This window comes from Paramormyrops kingsleyae, chromosome 16 (genome assembly GCF_048594095.1).
Source record: "Paramormyrops kingsleyae isolate MSU_618 chromosome 16, PKINGS_0.4, whole genome shotgun sequence".
Classification (NCBI taxonomy): Eukaryota; Metazoa; Chordata; class Actinopteri; order Osteoglossiformes; family Mormyridae; genus Paramormyrops; species Paramormyrops kingsleyae.
In genome coordinates this window covers 14,375,821-14,396,492 of record NC_132812.1, presented here as the reverse complement: position 1 = coordinate 14,396,492, position 20,672 = coordinate 14,375,821, and the positions used below count along the sequence as shown (strand labels likewise).

The 20,672-nt window shown below is 47.9% G+C and overlaps 1 protein-coding gene across 2 annotated transcripts in view; it reads right to left on the bottom strand.

The window, feature by feature from the left end:
* The window catches only part of pde11a (phosphodiesterase 11a), a 37,718-nt gene that overhangs the window by 2,071 nt on the left and 14,975 nt on the right, over positions 1–20,672 (bottom strand). The window contains exons 6-20 of one of the 2 annotated variants that reach the window (XM_072700629.1): positions 17,924–18,056; positions 17,482–17,557; positions 15,540–15,607; positions 15,032–15,124; positions 13,057–13,107; positions 8,735–8,881; positions 8,301–8,408; positions 7,361–7,470; positions 6,162–6,252; positions 3,479–3,579; positions 2,842–2,919; positions 2,289–2,352; positions 2,028–2,102; positions 1,198–1,281; positions 664–968 (exon numbers count right to left, since the gene is read on the bottom strand). In XM_072700629.1, the coding sequence (XP_072556730.1) occupies positions 912–968; positions 1,198–1,281; positions 2,028–2,102; positions 2,289–2,352; positions 2,842–2,919; positions 3,479–3,579; positions 6,162–6,252; positions 7,361–7,470; positions 8,301–8,408; positions 8,735–8,881; positions 13,057–13,107; positions 15,032–15,124; positions 15,540–15,607; positions 17,482–17,557; positions 17,924–18,056 (1,336 nt within the window). In that variant the 3' untranslated portion in view covers positions 664–911. Of the gene's footprint in view, positions 1–663; positions 969–1,197; positions 1,282–2,027; positions 2,103–2,288; positions 2,353–2,841; positions 2,920–3,478; positions 3,580–6,161; positions 6,253–7,360; positions 7,471–8,300; positions 8,409–8,734; positions 8,882–13,056; positions 13,108–15,031; positions 15,125–15,539; positions 15,608–17,481; positions 17,558–17,923; positions 18,057–20,672 lie in introns of those variants that run through there. The other variant, XM_023801700.2, reaches the window with a different exon arrangement.

Below are 20,672 nucleotides of genomic sequence, written 5' to 3'. Positions count from 1 at the left end.
AGCCTTTTTGGGGGACAGTGGGGGGAGGAGCGCCAGCGGTAAATTTAGTCAAGGGAAGGGGGTCACTGAGTAAATTATAGCATTAATATTAAATTAAATTAAATTAAAATTTAATTACATTTTCCATCTCCCACCAGCAGCCCACAACCAGGGTGACTCACCAGGAATTCTCCTGATTCTCTGCTTAGCCATTCAGGCGTTGCTTGTGACACAGTCTGTCTGAATATCTGCAGACAGCATAGATAGCTCGTCTCTGTAAGTAGCTGGAGTCTCGGCTCTAATAGACCCACTTATTGCCCCCCCCCCACAGGTTGAGAAAGGGGTCTAATTGCCCGAGGGGCTTCAGAAGAGGCCTGTTGCGCAGCGTCCCATTAACATTCGGCGTGGTGGCCCCTGGGGGCCGGATCTACATCTTTTTCTCCTCCCACGCTCTGCAGGGCCCAGCCGCCTCAGAGCCTCCTGCTTTATAATTGGCAGTGCGGAGCCCTGGTAGACATCTCTGCTGTCTCACTGTCAGCGCCCATGCTGCCCCCCGGGGGCCGTATGCTGTGTGTGAGGAGAATCTGGGCTTCTCAGATTAACCCTACCAAGTCCGCCTAATAGTTACACTCCCACCTACAGTTCTTATTTGTTACCCTTGTCCTGCTATGATAAATGTTAAAAACTTGTTTAATAAATAGGGAATAATCTAATTTAGGGTAAATGAATTTAAGGGACAAGAATATTCATGACAGAATACTTTTTGTTTCTTTTACAGAGGTCATTATTAGTGAGGAATATGATGGTCATGTGACTGCTTTGTTGACCTTTAATTCTGTGAATTCATTGAATTTTCAAGCCTTGCTGGGAAACTCCTCCTTCCTCTCTGTCCAATCCCATACCTCCTTTTCTGCCACTCCCCCTCTTGCCTTTTATGTTTGCTCAATCAGCGAGGGTCTCTGCTGAGGAACCTCCTGCTCCTCCTTGATCTGGAGGGTAGGACATGTGACCTGCACCTCCCGTGGATTGCAGCTACATTCATCGCATCATTACAGTTCAGCCAAATCCGAATCGCTGCTGCGAACATCTCCAGAAAGTCTGGTTGTGCAGCTTGGATTTTATGGAAGAGGCACTCTTATTTATGTGTGAGATGCTCTTTTTTGGGGTGACTGAGAGGTAAGGAGAGAGAGTGTTTACGGGGATGTCATGCTGGGATACCTCGTACAGCGGAGCACAGATCCCGTCGATCCACTCCAGCTGCAGACTCGGAAGTTCGTCCTTCCTGTTCCGATCGAAAATCGCCTGCAACACAAATACTAATTGACACCTCAGCACCCTGCTGCCAGGGGTCTCCGGGATGGAATGTCGATGAACGGTAGTGAGAGGAAAGAATTGGGTAGTTTTGACGGCATATTGCCCGCTGTCACAGCATCCCGCCCCAAACATCTCCCTGCTCCCTAGATGATGGCTTGAAGACAAATAAATTAACACCTTATATCTCATTCTGGGCTGCTTTCCTCGTGGTGGACTCTCCCCCCCCACACCCCGCAGTAAAGCTGTATTTCTGAGATAACTATTGCTGGGCTGGGGGTTCTGGCTGTGATTCATAATTCATAACAGCCACCTTCTGCATGACAAAGTTTGATGGGGGCTAGAAAGCTGAATCTGCTGTCTCAGCTCAAAGACTAACTATGTGGCCATGAGCAATTAATCGACAGAACACTCTTCCTGGTTATTGCCGCCCGCTTTAACTGTTCAGTCAGCAATCCTATTTATTGATGGAAGCGGAAACCTTACGCATCCGGGAGGTCCGAGAAACATTAACTTTACCCTAAGCTTCTGTTATCTACAGCCAAAAGATTGTGGTACATTAAACCAGACTGGATGCCATTGGCGATTTAGCCTGTTGACTGCATGGCAGTGATAGTGGTACTTGCAGTGTGTGATGTGGCCCCCTTGTGGTAGGAGGGTAATATGACAATGATATAAGGTTCTGTGGCAATGACTGAATCAGTGGAAGTCAGAAGAAGAAGGACTGAGGAACTCACAGATGGAGTGAGCTTCAGCTCGGATCGCTCCCTATCCCCCTGCTCAAAGAACTCACTGGTGACCAACTCTGCTACCTGAAAATCAGGAGAAACGTATTAAATATGTCTGCCTGTATGAGCAAGCTATAATGAATTAACAGTTATAATGGTGAGCAAGGTTTTAACTGAGTAACACCTGTGCACATTAGAGGTGAGTGGACTGAAGCCCAGAGAGAGCTAAAGACCCCCTTACTTCTGATTTGAAGACCCTGTAAAATTTACCTTTCTCGATATTTCCCAGGGTTTGGTCACAGCCCCGAGATCACAGGCCGTCATCAGCATTGACCTGTAAAGGCAGAGAGCAACAAGCATCTCCAGTGCTGGGGTCCACACTCCGGACACTACTGCTACTGACACGCCACACAGAAGGTGGATGGGACCATAGATTGCAGATGGAATGGGTCACATCGAGCCAATGTACAAACATTTTTAGCTCATGGGACTTCCACTTATGCAAAAATGTTCTGAGGGCAGAAAGAAAAATCATTGGTTCAGAGAGATAACCAATCAGATTGTAGAAGAGGTGGGTTCAAGCAACTAGAGGGGGCAGATCTGCATCTGACCAATCAGATGTCTTGGTCCTGCCTCCTCTAGTTGCTTGGACACACCTCCTCTACAATCTAATTGGTTATCTTTCTGAACCAATCATTTTTCCTTCTGCCCTCAGAATATTTTTGTGCAAATAAAACTCCCAGGAGCACATTTTTATCAAAAGGTACTGAGAAAAGCACCTCTTTAGAAATTCTGCTGTAGTTCCAAAAAGCAGTTTCATTACCTGCACATGTCTCTGTGACCCTTCACATTCCAGTTGTACTCCCCTTTGTTAACCAGCTCAAAGAACATGGTTCTGTTCCTATTGAGGCCAAAGGGGACAAGCTTTAGATAGTGATTTTTTTTTAGGTGTAATGACATACTTTGTCCACAGGAGGCCACTACAACCTTAAACATCTGATTCCAAAGCCACCAAACTGGCCTTGGTGCTAAGTTATTAATCAATGCATGGTTGGCTTCCTGACTGAAGATGAAATATGACCGGTGATTATGCTCACAGCTAAATCATTAAAACAACACTGCACCACATTCCACCAGAACACATTCAATTAAATTCTACAGATTTGTTAATTATAATGAATGATTGTGATAATATTTACATTATTATATCATGAAATTTGTCTTTTCATTGACAGCTTTCTGTTATAAAGACATTTGTACCTACTGATTGCTATACTGACAGATTACTGCAGTGAACAAGGTAACAGTGTGTGGAGAGTATGTCAGAACTTTGCCAATTGTGCTTAATTAGTGATTAATTAGGTCCATGACAGTGCACAAACAGCACATGTGGAAGTGGAGGGTTAGGCCTCGGGGTGTATGGGTAATTCTGATAGGCTGGCGGCGGCTGAGACACCTACTCAAAGTACAAGGTGATGTCCGTGGCGAGTATTGACTGTTTCAGGTGCTGCATCAGGTCACTATACTCTTGGGAGGACAGGTTGGCAAAAATGTTGTGGCCCTGTGGGCACAAAACAGGGTGTCTGTGAGCCAGAGGACTGGCCTCCCAGACACGGCCTCACAGATCATCGGTATCGATGGCCTTTTTTTTCGAACAGAACATAAATACTTTATTCATCTCCATGGGCAAAACTCTGTTTTCTGCTACCCCATCTTGCTCTCCGTGAGACACACAGACGCACATTCAGGCAAGAGCATACATGAAGATCATGGCACAAGAGCGGCCAGGTTAAGGGCCTTGATCTGGGGTTCATCGGCCGCATCAGTCTGCTGGTTCCAACCCATTGAGATGTACACTGCCTCCCCAGGCTCAAGGTAAAGCTGGGGGAGTGCCTGAGGAGTCAAGCTAAACCCCCCCACCCACCCCCCCATGCTGACCCACACATTAGTGACTCTGCAAGCAGATCCCTCAGAAGCCTCTGTCAGACTTTCCTGCTGTGTCCTTCTTCAAACTTACAACATCTATGAGGGTGATGTTACTATAACATCTTGCCTTGATAATAAAACATTTTTTTCTCTCTCTCCCATTCTTCTTCCCCCTTGCTAATTTGCTTTTACTTAATGTCTTACTGTTGAAAAAAGGAAAACATCTTGCCATGATCAGACAGCATGTCATAACGACACGTCAGGAGTCAGCGCTTGGACACCCCCACGCTTATCGCCTTGCTCGCTCATAACAGGCTATCCTGGACCAGTTTGGGCCTCAGGTTCTGTGAAACATTGAAAACCACCCCAGCTGAGGGTACAGACCCCCTACGCAGACAGACGGAGCTGTATTTAGAGAGACAGAGAGAAGCATGGACAAGGACAGACAAAGGAATGACGCTCTGAAAAGTAAAGGTTTAATGAACTGTTCTTGCTCGTTGGTATGGTGAGCTACAAGTTCCCCCATGCCATGAATTAAAGGCATTACTCATTAGCATGCTAATGTAGCTAACCCTAGGCCACTCCCCAAAACATCAGACACCATTATGATTTTCCAGGCAAACATTTGTCATCACAGGCAGGATAAGCACCCCGGCACAAGGCTGCCTCGTTAATCCCTCTCCTGCCGCAGCCTGGATTTCCCTAATTACCCCCCCACACACAAACTCATCCTCCTGTAAGAACACCGCGCTTCTCCTAATTACGGATTCTCCTTTGAATCCTGTTTGTTTTGTACATTCCTCCCAGATACTGGAAGGTAAACTGCGAGAAAATGACTGGCACCGGGCTCCCGGTAAGGACTGTATCTGCTGCAAACACACATAAAAAACAAAACTATTAAAATATCACTGAAAATAAACATTTCAAGCAGCCTCAAAGCCCTATAATGGTTGCAACAGTTAACAATGTATGTTTAACAAATTTGAGCAGCATAGATGTTTTTGAATGCCCTGTAGGACAATGATGTTTTCATACATCTGTTGAACAATTTGGCTTAAGCCAAATTAAATCAGTCAATTCTACACTGTTTTATACCATAATTAGATACTATAAAACTGAATCAACCACTAATTTTGATTCATGTCATTTTATATTTAATTAGTTTTCTGTGATGTGATGCACCGCAAGCCATGTGATGATGACTAGGAGACCGAATCAGGCAAAATGAATCAGAGCCGTATCGTGAAAGATCGCCATGACTGCAGGAGGTCAGAACCCTCATGGTGAAGGGTTACCATGTGTGCGAGTTGCTAGAACCCTGGTACTGAAGGGTTGCCATGTCTGCGGGAGGCATGAACCCTTTTAATGAAGGGTTGCCATGTGTGTGAGTGGCTAGAACCCTGGTAGTGAAGGGTTGCCATGTCTGCGGGAGGCGTGAACCCTTTTAATGAAGGGTTACCATGTGTGTGAGTGGCTAGAACCCTGGTAGTGAAGGGTTGCCATGTCTGCGGGAGGCGTGAACCCTTTTAATGAAGGGTTGCCATGTGTGTGAGTGGCTAGAACCCTGGTAGTGAAGGGTTGCCATGTCTGCGGGAGGCGTGAACCCTTTTAATGAAGGGTTACCATGTGTGTGAGTGGCTAGAACCCTGGTAGTGAAGGGTTGCCATGTCTGCGGGAGGCGTGAACCCTTTTAATGAAGGGTTGCCATGTGTGTGAGTGGCTAGAACCCTGGTAGTGAAGGGTTGCCATGTCTGCGGGAGGCGTGAACCCTTTTAATGAAGGGTTACCATGTGTGTGAGTGGCTAGAACCCTGGTAGTGAAGGGTTGCCATGTCTGCGGGAGGCGTGAACCCTTTTAATGAAGGGTTGCCATGTGTGTGAGTGGATAGAACCCTGGTAGTGAAGGGTTGCCATGTCTGCGGGAGGCGTGAACCCTTTTAATGAAGGGTTACCATGTGTGTGAGTGGCTAGAACCCTGGTAGTGAAGGGTTGCCATGTCTGCGGGAGGAGTGAACCCTTTTAATGAAGGGTTGCCATGTGTGCCGGAGGTCGCAACCCTTGTAGTGAAGGGTTGCCATGTTTGCGGGAGATCTGAAGCCTCGTAGTGCCAGAGGCCCTGAACTACGTCACTCTGCTCAGCACTTATGAGGTCAGGGGTCAGGGTCAGCTGGGGCAAGCTAGGAGAAAGCAGGAAGGGCAGCAGGACCATAGGCTGTACCTCGCTCTGCAGGATCATGACGGCATGGTTGAAGTGGTGGTGCTCCATCGTGGCTGAGGTACCATACAGCAGGGACAAGGCGGAACCCGTCCTAAATGGGGGTGAAGGCGGTGGGGAAAAGAAGGATTGGGTAATTGGGAGAGAAATGGGGGAACAGGGGAGCGATTGGAAAGGAGGGAGAGAGATGGGAAAAAGGAGAAGAGAATAGGGAAAGAGAGGGATGGGGAAGGAGGGAGTGAGAATGGGAAGGAGGAGAGAAGAGGGATAGAAAGGGATCGGGAAAGGGAGAGAGATGGGAAAAGGAGAAGAGAGAAAGAGAGATTAGAGGGAGAGATGGGGAAAAGATATAGATATAGAAGCTTTATTTGTCATTGCATAAAATACATGGTATCAAACACAACCAAATTTAGAGTTGCCACTCTTGGTCAGTGCTTCAAAACGAATGTAGTTGGAAAATAACATATGTATAAAAATAATAATAAATAAGTAGCAGACAGGTAAAAACCCTTCCATTACACTCTCTCACACACCCACCTTCTCCTCAGCCCCAAGGCAGCCCACACTCACTCACTCATACACTCCCCCCCCCAAGCCTACTCACCACTCCTCTCACCCAAAACATTAGTCCCTACCTTCCAGCCAAAACAAGACACTCCCCTGCACAAAGGTGTAACACCGTAGCAAACATAGCAGCATCAGACTATAAAGTGCCTGGTGATAAAGTGCGAAGATGATGAGGATGAAGTGCTCAAATACAGTTTCCAGAGACACAGTTAATAGGAGAAGAGAGAGAGGGATGGGGATGGAGGGAGAGAGATGGAGAAAGGGGAAGGGTGGAGAATGATAAACAGCCGGAGAGAGACAGGGGAAAAAGGATGAGCGAGGAGCAAAGCAGTGGGTAACTGCAGTGCTGGGCTGCGAACACATCCAGGTGCATTCATTACGTTATGCGAGACCCCAGGGCGGCATGGCAGTGCAGCGGGAGGGGTCTGCATTAACTGTCCTGGCTTTAATTGTATACGGGGTGAGTGCAGCCCACAGAGCTCACCGCGCAGCAGCTGCCGAACGAGCCGTTAGCGCTCTCACAGCAGGGCCGGGGGGCTCGTTTGTCATTACATAAGGCTTACGTGGTGCCCACAGGCCGCCATATGGTAGGTCGGGGGTCAGGTGGTGAGGGTGGGGGGGAGGGGGGTACCCACTTGGCCTGGAAGGCATTGTTGGTGCCGCGATGGTCCAGGTCGTGGCAGATGCAGCCGACGATGAGAGCCAGGATCTCCACCTCCGTCAGGGTCTCCTGGAATCCTGCCGTCTGACGGTCACGCATACAGAGAGTAAAACGTGAATGAAGTACTGTTTGCACTGGGTATATAATACATAAATATATACAGGTCAGGTCCCTGCAATGGACTGGCATCCCATCTTGTGTTTTGTCCTGTCCTTCCTGAGTCAGGCTCACCATGACCCAGCGCTGCATAAGCTGTTATGTTAATGGATGCATTATTAAAATGCAACATAATACTGCACCCCCAGGTCGACTGTCACTAAAAGGGGGTCTTATGTATGCCGGAGCTCTTCCTGCGTCATGTGACTGACAGTGAGAGGTTCCATAAACAAGCTCATGTTCTTGTGGCCCGACTCGAGAATCGAGCTGCGGACCCAGTCCTGGGGGCGGGGGGGGGGGTTGGGGGACAGTGAGCTCGATTCATCACCAAGCAGGGTCAGACAATAGCAGCATGCCGCAGAAAGGCCACGTATTACCATGGGGGTATGTCTGTGGCAGCACATTTGTCCTGGAAAAACTGCAGGATAGTGCTTTCGCTCCAAATAGCTGATCTGAAGCTGAATCGGTGCCCCTGCATCGAATATGTTTTCTGGAGGTGTAAATGCTGTGTTATGGTCTTCTCTGGGATCCACTGAAGCTGTTTTACTTTGATTTTCATGGGGCCAGAAATAGACGTAGGCAGGGATCATCACTGGTACTCAAAGAGATGAAACACGGAGAGTGGGTGTGGTCACCTGATTTCCTTCCATGTCAATGCTGTGCCCGTGCGATGATGTGGCTTCGCATACAGTGCCATGCTAAGATATGCACTACAATCGGCAGTTCCAGTGTATGACCACCAGGGGGAGCATACTCACAGTCAGTATGGAGAACATGCACTGGCACACGTTGAAGGCATGCCTCCAGTTGTGGTAGAGCACCATCCGGTAGTTCTTCCTCACCGTAAGAAGCCATCTGCACAGGGTCTGCGAAGGCAGGAGGGGGGTAGCCACAAAACAGCGAGAGGGTGGATCTGCTCAAGGTGGGACCTGACTCTGTGGGGGTGTTTATACTTGTGGGGGGGGGGGGGACCAATGTGTAGGTGGATGAGCCTTGGAGGAGCTTGGTTTAGATGCTTGAACCTTCTAAGCAGTGTCACAGTCCCTAAGAGGCCCTAATTTATCTGTGTGGGTGGGTGGGACTTAACATCAGATCCTCGACGGATAGGTGGAGTGGGGTCTTATGTGTGGATGGGCACTCGGTCGGCCCAATGACCAGGCAGCCTTGTAGGCATGACCCTCGGGCTCCTCACCTCATAGTCAATTTTGAATTTCTGCACCATGCCCAGTTCCATGAACATGCGCAGCGCCGCCGTTACCATGGCGTCCACGTCCAGCGAGAAGTCGTCGAAGGACAGTTTGTCGATGCCCAGCTCGCTGACGAGGGGGATGTTCGCCGCCTGTGAACAGGGTGTGGGGACAGAGAACGTGTCAGCATTTTATCATGCCTTAATCCCCCCCAAATGAAAAGAAAAATGCCCGTTTACCTTGTATGCGAGCATGAAAACCCAACAAAATTATGTCCCCAAGTTCTATTATGGCTGAGTATGACCCATCCATAAATTATAACTCTCCCTCTGCCATCAGAATCATCTGTCATAGCGCCACATTCTTTTCAGAAGGTTATTCAAAGCATTGTATTGTTTCTAAAGAAAGAAAGAAAAACAGAAGAGGGAGAAAGAGAGATGGGGGAAATAGAGGGGATGTAGGAGCTGAATCCTTTGGAGGAAGCATGAAAATGGCGGGCCTCCAGATGATTGAAAGCTCTAGGTGTTTTCCGGATGTCTGCGTTAATTTCTACTGTGTTTTCTACATGGAGGAGTGGCCAAAATATCAATCCCATAATTAGCGTGATAAAGAAGAACATGGATGACAGAAAACATTTGGATGGAAGGTGGTTAATTAATGAGAGGGGGGCCGTCAGAGGAGCTGCACTGTTGACAGAGATCTGGGGCGCCACTGGAAGACCCCCCCCCCCCCCAACACCCCCAGCAATGCTGCCAGCTTCTATATTTTAATTTTCCCACTGGGGAAAAACATACACGTAAAATACACTTAACGAGCATGACTGCGATTCGTAATTCCTACAAATCACACAGATCAAACACTTGCACGTTTCCGCCACCTGTACAGTATCATTCCATCTCAGTTTCATATGGTGGAGAGCAGTGGCCCTGGTCAGTACCTATTTAATTAGCGGGGGTCGTTCTCAGTATGGCACATCGAGCTTACAGAGAGCCATCTGTCAGCGCTTTGGCTTGCTGCATGCCCGCTGGTGTCTGTGAGGTAAACCCAAAACGCCGAGATCTGAGCCAGGCCTGTGCCGACAGCCGGCTATGGTGTCACCCTGAATAGATTTGCTAGGGTGAAACAGACAGGCTTCCTTTTTCAAGGGGGACCACCTGGATCTGCAGTTAGATTTTATATTTAGATTTTATAGGTTTCCTCCCACTGTCCAAAGACCTGCAGTTAGGCTTACAGGTATTTCTATATTGCATGTAGTGTATGACTGTTTGTATGCTCTGGCATCCCACCCAGGGTGAACCCCAGCCTTGTGCCCTGTGCTGCCAGGGACAGACACCAGGCTCACCCCAACTCTAACCGGGATGAGGAATTAGTAGATGGATGGTTGGACATTTTAGTTTTTTGCTTAGGTGGTGGATCGTTCAGGCCGAGACAGATGGAAGATGTGACAACGGTCCCATTTGATGATCTGCTGGCCCAAAGCACCTGACTGGGCGGTAGGCAGTAATGCGGCCACTATGCTTGATGTAGTGACTGCGTGCCTATTTGCACACTCCCAGCTCATAACTCATCTGAGAATCATGCGGTCACCCCCGACCCCCGCCTGAGAGAAGCCAGTGACGTCTGCATATCGATCAGAGGCCCTCGATTCAGAACGGCACAGCCCAGACAGATGACTGAGGCTGGAAGATGCTTCTTTTGGCCACGTTTTCAGGGCTGTATCTCTGTGGATGCTGAGGCAGCCTGTTGGACGTGCAGATTAAAAGTGATGATTACACTATGCAAAAGGGAGAACGCGAGACAGATCTCACTTTCAGCCCATGGCTGTAACTTCAAATGGGTTTGGTGCAACAGTTCCATGTGACGCACAGTTCACCTTTTGTCTGCGTCTCAGGGCTGTGGGGTAGGGTCTGTTTGAGTCCCCCTTTAATTTTCCACATTTGGGCTGGATATGATAGTCTGCCTAAATCTACCTTAGATTTTTACACTCTGCCTTGACTTGGCTGTGTTTGAATCACGTTTTGGTTTTCATGCAGTTCCTGGACTTGGGGATACGTTTGAATTCTGTTTGGTTTCTATGCAGCACCTGACATGAGGATGTTTGAATCCTTTTCGTTTTTTTAACTCGGTGCCTTGACTTGCGAGTCTGTTTGAATCTCATTTGGGTTTTATGCAGCACCTGGATTTGGAGCGTCCGGTTTTTACGCAGTGCATGAAGCTTGGGAGTCTGTTTGAATCCACTTCAAATTGTACACTGTGCTTGATGATGGCAATCTGTTTCAATACCCCCCCCCCCCCCCCCCGCAATTTTTACGCAGTGCCTGAACATGGTGATCTAATCTCCATCGCGATGTAGTGATCTTGCTGTAGGTGTGATTTGTAGCAGTATGCGTCACCCGCACTAACGAATAAATACTAATTAGTGTGACCCAAAATACTAAGACTGCAACATTAAAGTCTCAGTTTCTGAAGGGATTTTATCACCATGCTTGCTTTCCGTTCAGTGTTTTGTTCAGAGTCAGAGTCTCAAATGCATGCAAAGTTCTTCTTGGGTTAATGTATTTTAATCACCCCACAGATCCTTAACAGTCTTTCTGTCTGATTAGCATGCCATATCTGGATATGAGGTCTGGGTGGGATGATATAAAAAAGCTTAAACACCACATGTGCATATTCTCACACTAGGCTGTGAAATCCCCCCCCGCCAGTGGCTTAGAAGGAGCAGCCGACACGCCGGGTAGCTCACCGCTACTAGTGGCTCCAGCAGCCGGCCAACGCGCTAAATTTAACAGGCAGTCTTTCAGTGGGGGAATGCAAGTCGCGACTCCTCTAGGGGATCCTGTGCGACCTGTGGTGTGTTAAATACCCTGCTGCCCCCAGCCTTGTACAGCAAGGCCTCATGTGTGGCAGGAACGGGAGGGAGCGGGGGAACCGCCGTAGCACTCATTTTTCCTTATGTAATTCATGGAATGGAAATTCATTGTAGCAGCAACGTTTCTGGAATAAAAGAAGCTTCCATGCAAGGCTGTCTTATCTCAGCCTAATGTAACGTACAAAATATGTACTAAAGCACTGTCCGATTCAATTATAAAACCACTGAGTTTAGACAAACGGGAGTAAGACTTCATTCTATTCATCTATAAATATTACGTCTGTACAATCCATCCATCAAGGTCTGTCGAGGTCTATCAAGACCAAAACCATGCGCCTGAAGACCAGTTCTTTCCCTATGTCAGTAGGCCTAGTCAACAGCCATTGATTTGGTCCGTTCCCCTGTCCATCTAATCACCTACTTTTACATCACTCCAAGCATATTACCCCCCCCCAGCAGCCCATCAAATTAACCTGCTGCGACATTGTATTGCACTGTACACATTATCTGCACTCATTTATATGTCGATTATCTTGATTGACCTGGCTTACCGTGCACGACACCTCCAAGTAAATTACTCGTATGTTAAAATAAACAAACAAAATAAATAAACAAATTCCTATTCTGATCCACCCAAAAATCTGCCATATTCTTATCTGGTTTACCCTTGGCCACAAAGGCAGGGAACTACAATTTGTGCTTGGATTAATTTCTTAAACTCTTCTTGTAAGAAATCACTAAGGATCTGACAAAGAGCTCAGCTTGGTCTGCAGAACGAGATCTCTGACATGAAGCCATTACTGCCCCGCTCTTTGTGTTGCCGTCCTTCAACATTATGTATGATCCCTGTGACCCCTTCATATCCCAGTTTTCTCAATTGTTTTGCAGTCTGATTGTATGACAACTTTAGATTTAAAAAATCAAACACAACTACCCTACTTTGGTGTGAGGTATCTAGTTTCCCGAAAACCAAAATAAAAAGTAAATCCCCAGGTGGCCCAGTAGCTCAGTGGGTAGGACTTCTGCGTCAAGCTTCCACTTTTGGGGGTTTGAGTCCCGCCTCCGCTGTTGTGTGTGTGTGAAGTATGCATGTTCTCATGTGGGTTTCCTCTAATTCCTCTGTCTTCCCATGACAGCCCAAAGACATTCAGTTAAATGGACTGGCACCTCTCAAGTTGCCTGTAGCATGTAATTGTGCGTGTGCGTGTGCGTGTGCGTGTGCGTGTGCGTCCCATTCAGGGTGTATTCCAGCCCTGTACTGAATGGTATCGGTTCCTATTCCCCCTGACCAGGATAAAGCAGTTGGAAGATGGATGAATGCCCCCCTCCCCCCCCCCCACTTATTCCCGTAATGACCTGTAATACTAGCCTGGTGTGTACGCTGCTGAATCATCTGAGAAGATTAACGACAGACGTGCGTTTAAAACCTGTCACTGTGTTTCAGATGACGCAACTCACCTTGAACTTGTCCACCTCCGTCTTGGAACATGTCGCGTGATAGGACAGCACCTGCAACACAATCGAACCTTTAGTCTAAAAGACTCCTTAGGTGTGAAGTCCTAAGCCCTGACTATCAAACTTTTTTTTCAGTCGGCATCACGCTCAGATCACAGTTCTGAAAGAAATTAAAGCGTCAAGCAATTACAGGACAAACGGTATGAGGAATTAGTATGACATCCTGTCCGTCCGACACCTCGCAGCCAAGAAGAACAAGCACGGTGAAAATCAGAGACGCGAATAAGAATTAGTTGGTGACCCCCACCTCAGTGTCACTGTGCCTCACAGAACGTGCAGGGTGACGAGCTGTGCTTTGTGGCCTGCGTCTGTCCGTGCAGATTTATCACCATGCGACCCCCTCCTTGATCAGCGCTGGCTCAAATAAGCCGGAACGGCCCCTAGCAAGAAAGCCAGCCCTCCCCAAACCTGCCGTTCCCCCCCCCCCTCCACGCTTCTCAGACCCTCTGAGGGGTACGACCCTGGTATCATTGTAATAAATGAGTAGCTGAGAGCTGCAACAAAGTGGCTGACTGCCCTTGTAAGGCTTCGATAGGGTGAGTCAGGGCTTCACCAGCACAGTCACTTCTCCTTGCCCCCATTAATAATTTATGCTGTCTTAATGAGGGTTTTTTTTCTGTAGGCCTGCAACACTAACAGGGGTGCAGTAAATCTCGGAGGTCCGTCCTGAGGGCTGCTGCTTCCCATCCCCAGGAATCCTTTTCCGTGGTGGCCCCGGCGATCTGGACTATTAGCACGACGCGCCACAGCAGCCCCATTTCAACATCCGGATGCTACTCAGAATGCCACACTCAGGGCTGCCGAAGATGAGGTGGCACGGTTAGAGCTCACCGAGCTAAAACACTACAAAGCCCCCCCCCCCCCCCATGTGTCCTGCAGCCAGGATGCCGCGGACGTGACGTCACGACAGAGCTTTAGTCGATGGTGAAAGATGCCGAACGTGTAATGGAGCGTGACGCCACGCGGGCAGGCGAGCCGGCTGGGCCAATAGGGGAGGCCGTAGCCTGCGGGACGCTGACATGGGTTTTCACTTCGTCACAAACAATTAGGATGCGAGTAAGAGACAGATAGCGCCAGCATATTAAAAACCGGACTTTCGTATCCTTGACAGATATGAATAAACGACCTCTAGCTGATGGACAGAAGAGGCTGTAATCTGCCTGCTGCTATGGACCAACCCAGAAGCACCCAGTATGTTAGCAGACCAGCAGGGAGTATATACTCGTGCTTCTCGACTTATGATGGGGTTATGTTCCGATGACCCCATCGCAAGTGGAAAATATCGTAAGTTGAATATGATATAAGTAAGTAAATAACTACTCTCTCCGAATAGGTACTTACTGTAACTAACTAAATACCAATAATTTGAATAAGTTTACCGATAAGTTTATTACATTAAACGCAGAAAGAACACACTGTACGATACACCGTATGAGATGTTTACGCTCACAATCGCTACAGAGACTAGGAGTGTGGTAAGGTGGACGCTGCCTTTGCTCGGCGTCAGTAGAAAGTATCATACTACTTACTCGTATCATACTACTAGCCCAGGAACGGTTCAAATTTTAAAGTTGCCTACTAAACGTGCATTGCTATCGCATATTCGTAAAGTCGAAAATATCTTAAGTCAAACCATCGTAAAGCAATCGTAAATAATCATATCTTTTCGTACACAGTTATTTCCAGTGTACCGAACTGTTACTTTTGAGGATATCTTTGCGTATCTTTGTTGTGCTCAGTCGCATCCTGCCCAAGCATGTTACAGGACGTGGGAGGAGCCAGGCCTGTGTAACATCACACCACCATGCTGCCAAGGGAGGAACGACAGCCCCAATCACGATCTCTCGCACTCTCCCCCCCCCCAGCCCCAAAGCCAATGAGTGACACATGTGAGACGACCAATCAAATCGCTGCTTACATCCAGAGCCACGGACTGCTTCGCCCACGATTTCTTCACCTGGTCGTACATGATGGTGTTGTTGATGCCAAGGCCACAGAAGATGACGAACGCCTGTGCAGGAAACGAAGGTGACAGCTGTCACGGCATTGGGATCGTGAGCGGATAACACACATACACACACACACACACACACACAGCACTGCGGCTGCACACGCGTACAAACATCGCCTGATTCATCGCCTGTGAGTGACTGCATTAAGGCTGCACTGTGTCACACGTATATAAACAGTTTATTTGTATCCAGAGCAACACCTATTTATGAAGATTTATTAGTACACTGAAGCTGACTGCCACTCACTCTACAACACAACAACAAATACAATAAAATCAGTGAGCTAGCCTTTGCTTTTGTTCTTAATGAACACTCTCACTTTCTTTCCAACAGAAGATACGGGTGTCAATGCCATTGTGTCAGCCCTGCAGGGGGCAGCATGGAGCACACTGATGAACTGGCGGGAGACAGTACCTCGAAGAGCCGCTGGTCTGCGTCGTCAAACGGCTTTCCGTCCAGTCTGTTCAGCACCTGGGCCACCCCTGCTCGGGACACGTCGGGACCCGTAAGCACCTCCCGTCCCCTCGCAGGTACCCTGCAATCCTCTGCCTCTGGTTTCTTGGCTGGTTATTAAGTCTGACTTGGCTGCTATCTCATTTACACAATCCATTTCCCCTCACTGGGCCCCAATTAGGCTGCAATCACTCCCACACGTTAATTAAAGTCATTGATAAAACAATACAGGGAACCAGCCTTTGGCTGCACTGATGCATATTTTTCTGGCATTTCTTTTCGGTCCATTTTTACACTCTGCTAGTGGGCAAATATATACAGGATATATAGTATTATATTAAATGAATATATAATACAAATAAACATACTGTAATGATATTATGCAATCAAATTAAACAAATTAAATTATACCAATATTTAATTTGATAAATATCCAGAAAATAGTCATATTTTAGACATATTAAATATAAAAATATATTTAATATATGAATATATATATTTACATATGATAAATTATGTACATGTATAAATACAGTATATATTGGTGTTTGTTGAGGTACTGATTTTTCTGGTAAATATCAGAAAAAAACTAAATATAAAAATGTATAATATTTTTCCCGCATCCCAGTGTCAAACTGACAGCTGAGTTTAATGTACCGAGCAGTAAAATACTACAGTTATTGCGCTTTTGGCATTTGGCCTGGGAAAAGCCAGGATCCCTTTGTCTGTTTGCAGTTTAATTACGCCTTCCATGATATTAAGAGTCACACACCACCCACCCCCCCAATCCCCGCCCCCTGCTAGTGCCTCTTCAGGAATTTCAGCCTTGTCACAAAGGAGCATCTCAGCCGGTCCCGCTCGGGTCATGGCCTCTGAGCGCTGACCTGACTGGGACCCTCGTCATAAACCGCTCCGAGGGGAAGGCAGGAAGACCCATGAACTGAACAGGGCTCCCTTTGTCCCGTTGGGTCTTTCCGTGTCTCGTGGAGGCGTGCTGACGGCGGCAACTGGGGGCTTTTCAATAAGCAATAATTAATGGGGCAGAAGGGGGGTCTGCCCTTCAGTGCCCCCTGCTGGCCGGTGACAAAATCGCCGCTACCACAAGCCACCTCCCTGGGGTCAGCATTCACCCCCAAGGTGCCCGTCAGTCCCAGTCCGCCAATCGTCGACGGCGCCCTTCTGTCAGCCACACAGCCCGTATAAACGTCCTTCATCGAGCGCCAGCCGCCACTGAGCGCTCATTCATATCTGTTAAGATCAGGGCGGGGGGGAGGAGGGGGCGGCGGTCTTCATCCTTTTAATGGAACACATCCTTGACGCGGTGCGCCATTGCAGCTACGGGCCCATCTCCTCCCTCCCCGAGTGGCTCTTCCTCCCACGCATGCACGCTCGCCCACGCGCGCCATTGCAGCCCGCTTCTCCCGCCCCCCCCCCCCACTGCCGCCTGACCTTCCTCTGGGGGTCCACAGCTTCTCTGTGTGACACACTGGAGTGTGTTTTACACCCTTATCCTGCAGGGCCATTCTAGAAGGTAGCGGGGCATAAAATGGGTCATAATTCATACAGAGGGGCCAACCTCACCAACAGCCAATGATATGTTTTGAATTGGTGAGTGACAGGGGAGGGGGAACTGCAGAGGCCAATCAGCTTCCAGTGTCCCTGTGGCCCCGCCTCTGTTAACGTCCCTGCTCTCTCTCTAACACACAAATGCGGCATTGGCACACGCCACACTAACCACAGCTGTTGCGTAGTACAGTCCCCACCTTGTGAAGAAAAGTTAATCTGGGCCTATCGAGAATGAGCCCTCGTCCGCGAGATTGCAAAGCCTACCAGGCCACGAGCCGTTTTTCCCCTCACGTGTGACTTTCAGCTATTGCTGAGTCCAATGGGCGGCCGGACTTACCGATTATTTGGTGGTTGCTGTTCCAGATCGGCACGCAGAGCACTGAGCGGATATGGAAGCCAGAGAACTGATCGGCCTGAAAGAGACAGGGGACAAGGGTCAGGGGCCAATCAAAGAGCATCCAATCCATGTAAACAGAACAGATAGACTATGGCCATTTGTGAAATGTGAAACTATACATGTACCCAATGAATGTGTGAATCAATCAATCTATCTATCTATCTATCTATCTATCTATCTATCTATCTATCTCTGCAATATGTAATCTAAGACAATGTATAGCCCTGATATCTTAGCCGTGTCAGGTCACTGTACTGACAGCTTCAGCTGTCCTGCACATATTAAAGCACTACAGCAGGACGTTTCTCTGCTGACAACGGCCAGTGCTTCATAATGTCTGGCCGTCTGGCTCTCTGATAGGGTAGCAGACTTCTGGATGGACCTCGGCGTCGAAGCGTGGGTCCTGGTAGGCGTCGCTGATGTTGACAGGGAGTCCCGTGGAAGCCACAAGTTCCGCGATGCTGTTGTTGATGAGCCAGTCGGAGTAGGATGATTTCTCCAGGCTGTCCTTAAAACTGCAGGAAGAACCATGCAAAGAGACCGTCAGGGGACGGGGTGCGGGGGGAGGGGATGGGGTGCGGGGGGAGGGGATGGGGTGCGGGGGGAGGAGACGGGGTTCCACAGCTGAATGCAGTAAAAAAAAAAAAACAGAGATGGACAGTGAAGAAGCAGCCCAGCAAGTGAAGCTCTTCGATGTTGGTGCTTCTGAAGTTTGCCGTGGACCACAAGTGAATTCTTAATCAAATCAAGCCTATACTTTTATTTGAAGCAGAAGTGATGAGTTTGACTCCATTTTGGCCAAATTATGTGCATTGGAGAATACTGGGCTGCTTGGAAAGGTTCAGAGTAAAAGACGAAGAGAATGACCAGCAGGAAGGTACATTTGGGTGTTATTTGCAATGTATCACTTTCGAACACAAAGACAACATCCATCCATCCATCCTCCATAGTTAACTCAACACAGCCACAGTGGGCAAGTAAGCAGCATAAGCCACATACCAGCAGTCAAACTGGATAAGATACCAATCCATTACAGAGCTCAGCCATACACATACACACACACACACACACACACACACACACACGTGCACACATGCACACACACTGATTTAGACACACCAATCCAATTCGTCTGTGTTTTCAGCCTGTCGGAGGAAACCCATGCAAGCACAGGAAGAACATGCAACCTGCACACACACAGAACTGGGGCCCAAATCAAGCCATCACCTGTCCACCAAGCCATCCCCCCACCCCCCACAAAGGAAATATTTATGTTCTCATTTAAATCAATTTTTAATGTAACTGCACGAATGCCAGAAATCACATGTTCCTAAGTATCTTTGCATTTTCCATGTATTGGAGTCACAAATATCATGTACTGTATAATGTAAGGGCATCTGACTGGTTTTGCGCCCCATCAGGCCGCATGCGGCGTGTTTCCACCCCGCCAGGAACGCCGTGTTCTCATTACGTGGGCCGCGCTGTTCTCTGACGTGCCTCCCCATCTCTTTGCTCGGGGGCCGCTGACATCCCTCACGTTTTAACCGGGGGCGATGCAGCGGTTGTCATTAATCATACGGCCTGCAGTATATTTAAAGCCATCCACTGGCCGGGCGCCATATTTCAGCGCGGCCCGGGCAGCCATGAGCCGCAGCCCCCTGCCGCAGCACCTATGCGACCGCTTCCCCCATGCGACCGCTTCCCCCATGCGGCCGCTTCCCCCATGCACACGGTTCTGGGGCCCCGTGCTGCGGGCTTTCCGCAGACGGCTCCAAAAGCATTGCTACAGGATTCCTGGTGGGAATGGAGGGATTCGAATGTGATTCGGAGAGATCCCTGGGCGTAAAGGGAATCCGATCGCAACACGACGCACAGCTGTTGCTATATGCACCTCCCCCTGGTGATTATACTTACCCTGCGATCACCAGAAAGGTTTATTCAGATTATGAAATACAAGTAAAATATAAGCTGATACACAGTCAAATGTACATAAACCCTGTACTGAATAATCGGTGTGTGTGCCAGAAATATTGACACCATAAGGCTTCTGTTTGTTTTTATTAATTTAGATGAGGGTGATAATTATTCATTTACTTTTAAGCTTTGTATAATAATATACCCACGTTAAAAGCAACGTTTTCTGCAACAAGCTTCTTCCAATCTAAAGCTGAGATGCAGGCATCACTGGGCATCCTGCTAATCGCTAAAACATTCGGCTCCGACCGTCTTCTAATTGGCCGCGCCGTTACCGCAACGCGGGCGAGCGAGCGCAGGGGCGCGCTTTGGGACTGCGCTGATCCGCTGGCGATATTTCATCCCATCGCATCTATCCCTTTCTACTAAGGTGGAAAAAAAGCCTCCACTTCTGATTTCTGTCCTCTTTTATTTTTTATTTCCTTTTTCTTTGCGCTCCTGTACGAGACCCACGGGACGTGAATGTACCCAAATACCACAAACTATTGTTACAGCATCTCTCATCAGTAGGATCAGCATATTCATTCATCACGATCTTACTTCTCTAATTCATTCTGCTTCTCCCCAGGTGCCTTGTTTAGGAGGAATGCGTGAACTGCGAGGCCTTACAGTGTCACCGATTGTGTAGAGACAGTAATGGCGTTAATTGGAGGCTGGTAATTTCTGCGACAAGTGAATGGAATGACATACAGATCCATATCACTGTGTAACAGTGGCCAAGCATACTATGGAAAAGAAGTCTGAACACTTTCTGATAACTCAAGAATGTTTATATGTAATCTCTATAAAAAAAAAACTGCAACAGGCTCACAAGACAGCCGTGTAAAATATCACCTTCAAAGCTTCTTAAACGAAACATGTTTTAAATGTTGTTATCATATAATTAACACAGACAATAGAATGAACTATCCGACTTTGAACATAAAGACAAAAATTGGCTATTTTCTAATCCTGCTATGGTAGGGTTCCCCAATTCTGGTCCTGGGGGGCCAGAATCCAGCAGATTTCCCTGATTGAACACAACTTACTAGTAGGTGTGTTTTAAACTGTGTTGGACTGTGGCCAATCAGGGAACCAGAATCGGGGAACTGTTTGCTACGGCAACAGAAATGTGACTTTTTAATATGCAGTTTATTAAATGAGATCAGTTTAGATAA